General features: G+C 37.7%; 1 protein-coding gene across 6 annotated transcripts in view; it reads right to left on the bottom strand.

Moving 5' to 3' along the window:
* Positions 1 to 7,394, bottom strand: part of TNFRSF19 (TNF receptor superfamily member 19) — a 113,576-nt gene that overhangs the window by 94,798 nt on the left and 11,384 nt on the right. For all 6 annotated transcript variants that reach the window (XM_019524631.1, XM_019524627.1, XM_019524630.1 and 3 more), the window contains 2 exons: positions 995 to 1,098; positions 723 to 833 (listed from right to left, as the gene is read on the bottom strand). In XM_019524631.1, coding sequence (XP_019380176.1) covers positions 723 to 833; positions 995 to 1,098 — 215 coding nt within the window. The remainder of the gene's footprint in view (positions 1 to 722; positions 834 to 994; positions 1,099 to 7,394) is intronic.

The raw sequence follows: 7,394 nt of genomic DNA, 5'->3' as shown, positions 1-7,394 counted from the left end.
CATATGTGTCTCTGTTACTAGGCAAGTGCTCTCAAAAGGTGAATCTGCCCTTAAAAGTTAATATTTTTAAAAAGCAACTTGATATTGATACTTTATAACATCTCCCAATACATAAGAAACTCAAAAAATGCTGCTATATTATTTTTCTAGCTTTGTTAATTAAATTTAAGTATTTTAAAAAGTAATACCCAAACAAAAAGCTATGTTAAAATGGAGTGAAGGTTGAGAGTATGCATCAGTTAACTTACAGGGATATTGTAATTATCCCCAATCCAAAGCACTATGAGCCCAGCAGCTTCAGAAACAGGGTTATACCTAACATATCCAAATATCTTGAGGTAAGAAATACATAATTAAGGCATTCAAAAAAGCCTTTTCTTTGCCAGAATGCTGAGAGGGAAATTTTAGGTGTGGGAAATATGCCTTTTAAATTAAGGTTAATCAAATCAGGGACCATAAATACTAAATTGCCTAAGTTAAAATTGTTTAGTTACTGCAAGTCTACACAATTTTCTGACCCAGATATGTTTGGTTTTACATCTAAGAACTACACATTATTTATTTTAGAACAGAAAATGGTTAACAAGAAGTCAAGAATCTTAAAAATAGTTTCATGAAAATATAGATATCCATTATTTTAAACAAAATATGTAAACAGATTTGTGAAAATAGAGGATAAAATTAAGGTAGTGCTATTTTGCAGTATATCCATAAACATATACCTTTGACAGCTCCATTCCAGGTCCACACTGTTCACAAAGAATACAGTTTCCAGCATGATCCCTAAATTCTTGTTCTCTACAATCTCCCGTCTCACAAGTTGCTCTACTCAACTAAAAACAAACGATAAAAAAAATCAGCAATCTTTTACATTAAATGTGGAATTTATATCGAGCCCAAATATTTGATTTCGAACATTGCATTCTTAAACAATTAGTTAAAATAGAATTATTTTCTAACATTTATGATGAAAAAGAAGTGATTATTTACTTACCAAATATGCTAGCAGAAGCATTAGCATCTTCAGTATTTTATCTAGTCTTTGTAATCCTTCAGTGTCCATTGTTTTATTATAAAACCTCTCTCCCCTATGAAGAACTAAATCAAAAGGAAAGAGGAAAATTGTTTAAAATTCTTAAAGTTGCAAAATTAATTTAAATAAGAACATACTATTTAATACTCAGAATTCTATAGGCTTTAGTATGCTGAAACATGCAAAATAAAACTTGGATAGTTGACAGGATTAGGTTTCGTAGCCCTTGCAAAGATGAGGGTTTGTAAACCAGCCAGGGTCACATACAGCTGCAAACAGCTGCAAAGATTTTAAATGAAAGCTATAAAAGACATTCAGAATAGAATGATCAAGTGGGTCACTCACATATACTTCAGATCACCACAGAAAAAGACTAATTTTAAAAAAGGAAGAGGGAAGAAAAACCTTAAGCACCTTGCCCATCACATTTTAGGGAGCAGTAAAAAAAAACTGAACCTAATCAGTTGGAAATGGCAGAGGTCTGGTTACTCCAAAAGCTAGAACATGTTAGAAGTCTACAATAAACTTAAGACCATGATCTGCACAGCTACCCACACTCAAAAATTTTAGTGGAGCGTCAACTGGGAACTAACTTCTTATTTCTGAGTTTGGCAGCCAAACAGAAATTCAAACTGAATTTGCTGTGCAAAATATTCTACTATGCTTCAGTTCACAAAATTGAGGAGTATAAAGTCTCTTACTCTGTAAGTAGGAATAGCCAAGAACTGAATACTAATTTGCCCTTCTTGTTCTAGTTTTGTAACACCATTCTTTTAAGCTATAGGAAAAAAAAGAATCTTTGCAGAAGAAGTGCCTGACAAATAAAGGGAGGCAGAACAAATTACAGGTGACAGATAGCTGTAAAGTACCATATTTTACTGCATATAACCCCCACCTTTTCTCCCCAAAACCAGCTGGTGAAAAGTGGAGTGCACATTATATTCAAGAAAAACAACTCTCCAAAGTTCTGAAAATTTGGTGGCAGGGGAGTGGTAACAGCATTAATCACTGTGGCTCCTACAGCCACAATTAACATGGTCACCTCTCATCTGCCGCCAAGTTTCTAGAACTATGGGGAGCCCTCTGCCAGATGACATGACCCTGCATGCCAGACTGGGCTGGTGTGTGGGACTGGTTTGTGGCCCAACGTAGCATATGGCCCTGGACATGGCACATCAGGTCTGACCCAACACATGCCCCCAAAACAGCATGTGGCCCTGGACATGGCCCACAGGGTCCAACCCAGTCCCTGGCTCTAGAACCAGTGTATGGGGTCAGCCCTAGCGTCACTGTGCCAGGTGTGAACTGGTATGCTGCTAGAGTGGTCCTGGACCTGGTGTTCAGTCCTGGAACTGACATATCAGGTCCAACCTAGCATGTGACCCCAGAATCAGCATGTGGCCCCATGGGGACCTGGAGCGCAGTCCTGGACTTGGAGTACTGAAGCCAGCACATGGGGTCAGACTTGATGTATGGACCTGGACAAAGCATGCCAGGTCAGTCTGTGGACCTAAACCAACATGAAGGGCTAGCAGCAGGCTTGGGAGCAGGCTCAACTTCCTAGCTGCTGCTACTCAGTTACTAGACATGACGATCTCTTCTCTTTTTTTTCAAGATACCCTTCTAACAACAAGGTGCATACTATATGCAGGGGGTGTGCTGTATGTGGAAAAAATACAGTATGTGTGGTAGTATCAAATTGTTAGGAAAAAAGTAGATTATTAAATTGGAGGAGATTATAAAATTCTTGAAAAAATCTATTTAGTAAAATCTAAACATTTTGATAAGGCATTTGAAAAGATTACTGTACAATTCACATGCTAATCCTAGGAATGAAGTGGCCCTGTGCAAACGTGACTCCATGGTTTCCAGTTCAGACTCTAGTTCTTATACATGCAAGTGTCTCAGCATACTAGCAGTGGCTCTCAGCACAGAACTGCTGAGTGCCAAGCAGACAAACCCTTAAGGAGCTCAATGTTTAGCTTATTAAATAAATAAATAAAGACAGATTGAGAAGTGACTCGATTTATGTATAAACTCCTTATGACACGAAAAAACAGTGGCTATGAAAGGTATCTTTAACCTATTAAGAAAGACTTAGCAAGAACTATCAGCTGGAAATTAAAACCAAAATTCAAGTGAAGAAACAAAACCCACCTTTTTTTCCCCCTCCAAGCTATGGGAGTAAAAATATTACAGTGGTACAAACTACTAAGGGGTACATTCTTCATATTTAAATGTTGTCAGAATAAGACTGAATACATTTCTGGGAAAATATACTTTAGGAAAATACAAGTTATACTTAAGCAAAAACAAGTTCTTAGGCTCAGTGAAATTTAATAGCCAACAATATGCAGATCACACTAGAAGATCTAACAGTCGCTCCTGGCCTGAAATCCACAAGCCTTTGCATTTTTTTATTACAAAACCAATTTTAAGAATCAAGAAAAAAAAGTATGTGACGTTTCAGATGGCCAAGATATTCTTGTGAAGAGCGAGACTGAAATTGTGGCTGCATTAAAGTTAATGGGAAAACTCCCGTTGACTTCAAGAGGGGCAGAATGTCACTCAACGGATTTTTGATACCAGCAGGTGGACTTTTCTTCCTGGAAGAACATGAGATCCCATATATATTTCCTTAATTGCTATAAAAGGAGAAAAACATTAAGTCAGGCAATCAAGAATAATATAAAGTAGGAAAGAAGAAAATCGGATGGTTTTATATAGCTTTGAATTCAATACACAATTACTCTGATTATAAATTGTGTGCATTTATATTATTTATTGTATTCCACAATCATTATTTAATGTGTTTCTAGATTGCTAATATCTATAATCACAACACTATCCCTAAGTTTAGAAATGACATTTTTCAATTAATGCTGTTTTTCTTAGAACTAAAAACAGTTATTCTATTTTGGGAGAGTGTTTACTTTTCTCTGCTTCTTGATTCAATGTGAATATAAGTCTGTGACGTGTTAAAACAGAAGTTTAAATAACATAAAATTGTTGTTTTTCACACATCTATTTAAAATAATCTAAATACCTTGTTAAAGCATACTAATGACACAAAATATAAACCTGCGGCATAATCTAAACAGTCTGGACAGTCCTGCACAGCAAGCCACTTTAATTTTCTTTATTTTTTCATTAATTAAAGAACAGCTTGATTTATTAGCCACCGGATGCAGCACTTGCTATAGGTAACAGTTTAATTGCAGTAAAGCTATATTAAATTTATGCAATGAAACTACATTCATCCCACACACTTTTTCCAATATGCAATAACCTAAAACTTTAATACAGTTTTAAAGTCAGCTGGCATACATGCAATTTATTAAAACTAGTGCTGAAGTAAAGCCAGTAATATGAATATATTTTGATTACTTTAACACTGTTTTTATAATCACATTGGATTAAAAACAAATACCAGTCCATACCATCAGTCTTTAACAGTCTTTACCATCTTCTGGTTATCAATGCATACAATTTTACTGGTAACTTTTAATTTCTGTTATGTTTCTGATCTTAGTTGTTTAGAGTCACCAAATCCTTTACTAAGTAATCTTACTACACATGAAGCTCAGACTTTTAGAACCTATGAAGTACAGACAAGTGTACAGTAAACTGAAACAACACATTTTTTGTCGCGTTAAGTGTGGATATGTTTTTCTTATTGCAACTGTGAAATATTTGCTATCGAAAAGAAAATTTACCAGCTTTATAACTCTACTGCCAAGTCCAACACGTTCAAACACCAGGCATTCCAAAATGCTGAGCCCAACATCAAGTTCTGAAAACAAAGTGTTTTTGAGCTGGCATCAAAATTATCATGGGCTTACATGTTTTAATGTGCCTTACACTGATTATTCGACACATACATGACACAAACAATCCCTCTCAATTTAACTCAGCTTCAAAACTATGATACATCATCCAAATATGATCTGGGTTTAACCTAGTTTCAACTTCCAAAAGAAACTTGTGAACTTCTGGATCTTAAACTTCAGAAGACTTAGGTAGCTTAATGGCTGCGTAACATGTTCAGAGCTTTTCATTAGACGTGGTTTTGTATCATGCAATTACTGTAACTATTGTTCCAAGTCCTACAAAGAATCCCAGGAGAAATACTAGCTATTACATGAAAAAAAGAAGGGTGGCTACACAACACAAAGACTTTTTGTACAAGTACACAGAGGATTAAGACTTCACTGTTCCTGATTAACTTTATATTAAAATAAATCAAGGGTCTGAGGCACAGTCATAACTGACTGTCCTGGAAGCAAGTCTTTAGAGAAACAGATCTGTGCCAACTATGTATTTCCTATTTTTGTCTCCAGCTTGAAGGTTCTGGTTAAAAAGTAGCACTTAATAGTTTGCCATTGGGCAAATTTGTTCTCTCCATGAGAGCTGGCGGACACAAGGCATTCATTCTATATGTTATTCACAGTAACAAGTAACTAAAGATGTTTTTAAGTCTTGAATGTATGCCCTCACACATTAACTCACCAAACTTAGATAGCTCCCATTCTCTTGTAAATATCATTTATTTATCAAAATGAGGGAATTTGAAAAAAAAACCTATGTTACATATCTTATCATCAGTAAAGCCATATGAAGATATATGGTGATGTGTTAACCCAAAATATATTAGGAAATATGATAATTGGAGGTCACATAGTCAGTTTGTAGTATTCCCATGAACATTAACAAGTGTAATCTCACAGTTTTAAGGTCATATACAGGCCATATGCAGTTAACTGATTAATTTGCCACTCCTGGAAAAATGAAAATAAATGCATATTGTTCACTAGTGACCAAGTATCAAGAGCTGATAATGGGGAATGTTGGCAGGGAATCAGAACGAGGATTAATTAAATAATAGTGGCCCATTATCCCCAAAGCAAATTATACATTTACCATATACCCACATACACAGGCCGCCTGTAGAGGTGATACCTTGCAATAAATGCAAGTGGCTTATGATAAGTTTATCACGCCTGTTAGACTGCCCAATAACCTATTATCCTCCGCATGGCATAGTGTGGCACAAAGTTTTCAGCTACATCAGTTGAGAATCAACTGTAATATTCACTTTTGGCTCACTGCTCATGAATGATGTACATAAACCCTTCCTGCTAAAGCCACTATGTCAGCTCATTGTCTATATTTTTAACCTAAATGGTTCCTGGACTAGCATTTTTAAAGAAAATATTTGTCTGACAAAGCACAAAGTAGTAGCACTTTACCTATACCAGCACAGACCTCTTTAGGATCAGAGCCTGCAACTCAAGTGCTCACGGTCACTGAAATCAGTGGGGCTACTCAGGATAGTAATTATTATTCCAGTTAGTATCAGGGTCAGCTCTGCGGTATGTAATGTTGCTGCACATAGTTCACTTTTCTTGTTCTTTAACTTCTAAAAAAAGTGGCTCTGTCGAATTAAGTCCCAGATTAAAAGTTCAACTCTACTTAGGAACGCTCATCAGCCCCCATACACAACTACAATCAAAATGATCATGTTTGTATTACACTCTTCATTCAATTTACAGCACTATACACTACTGGGTTTTTTTGTTTTTAAGATTGTTTTGTGTCCTACACTGTTAACCCACTCTGCACTTAACCTTTTGATACTTGTAAGGGCTGCTTTTATTATTACTGGACTGAGCAGTAACACATTAACATCTCTTTTAAGTAGGCCTCCTAGGAGAACTTTTGGAGACTATTTAATGTTTTAAATAGCACAGAACTGGATTGCTATGAACCTGCAGACCTCTCCTAGACCGGTGCTGAAAATGAGTATGGTAAAACAGGGGAAATCTATCCCCGTTAAAAAAACCTGCGTAAGGTAAGGCCCATTTTTTCATAACTCCTTACACAACATCCCCACCTGCTTGTTTCTTCTTGAAGCACTCAGTTACATCAGGGCCTTGTTACATGTTACACTCGGAGCACTCAAACGTTGATGGGTGGTAGGGCTAGCTCCAGTTTGGAGCAGTCCCACCTTCAGGCCAGCAGGGGCCTGGAGGACTGAAAGGTAAGAACAACTCCCCTCCTAACTTTGGGCTACCTGAGCTGTCTCTATCCCAGGGGAGCAGGCAGGGAAGGGTTCAACTGCCTGCAGGGCTGTCTCTGGGCCAGAAGAGCAGCAACCCTGCATCTGCATCAGCAGGGCCAGAAAGGCAGGGTGACCTTTCCCTACCTGTTCCCCTGGGGCGGCCACAAAGGGGAGGGGGAGGGGGTGTCACACTGAGGTGCAGCCGCAGGAGCTGGGCAGCAGGGACCCGTCCCGAGTGGCTCCGAGAGCTCCCGCCCGGGCGGACAGCGCCCGCCGCCCTCCCGAGCTGCAGACGCGGGG

Source organism: Gavialis gangeticus, unplaced genomic scaffold, assembly GCF_001723915.1.
Source record: "Gavialis gangeticus isolate Ggan-Ray unplaced genomic scaffold, GavGan_comp1, whole genome shotgun sequence".
Taxonomy (NCBI): Eukaryota; Metazoa; Chordata; order Crocodylia; family Gavialidae; genus Gavialis; species Gavialis gangeticus.
Note: the sequence above shows the minus strand (reverse complement) of the source record. Positions and strands in the feature narration are given on the sequence as shown.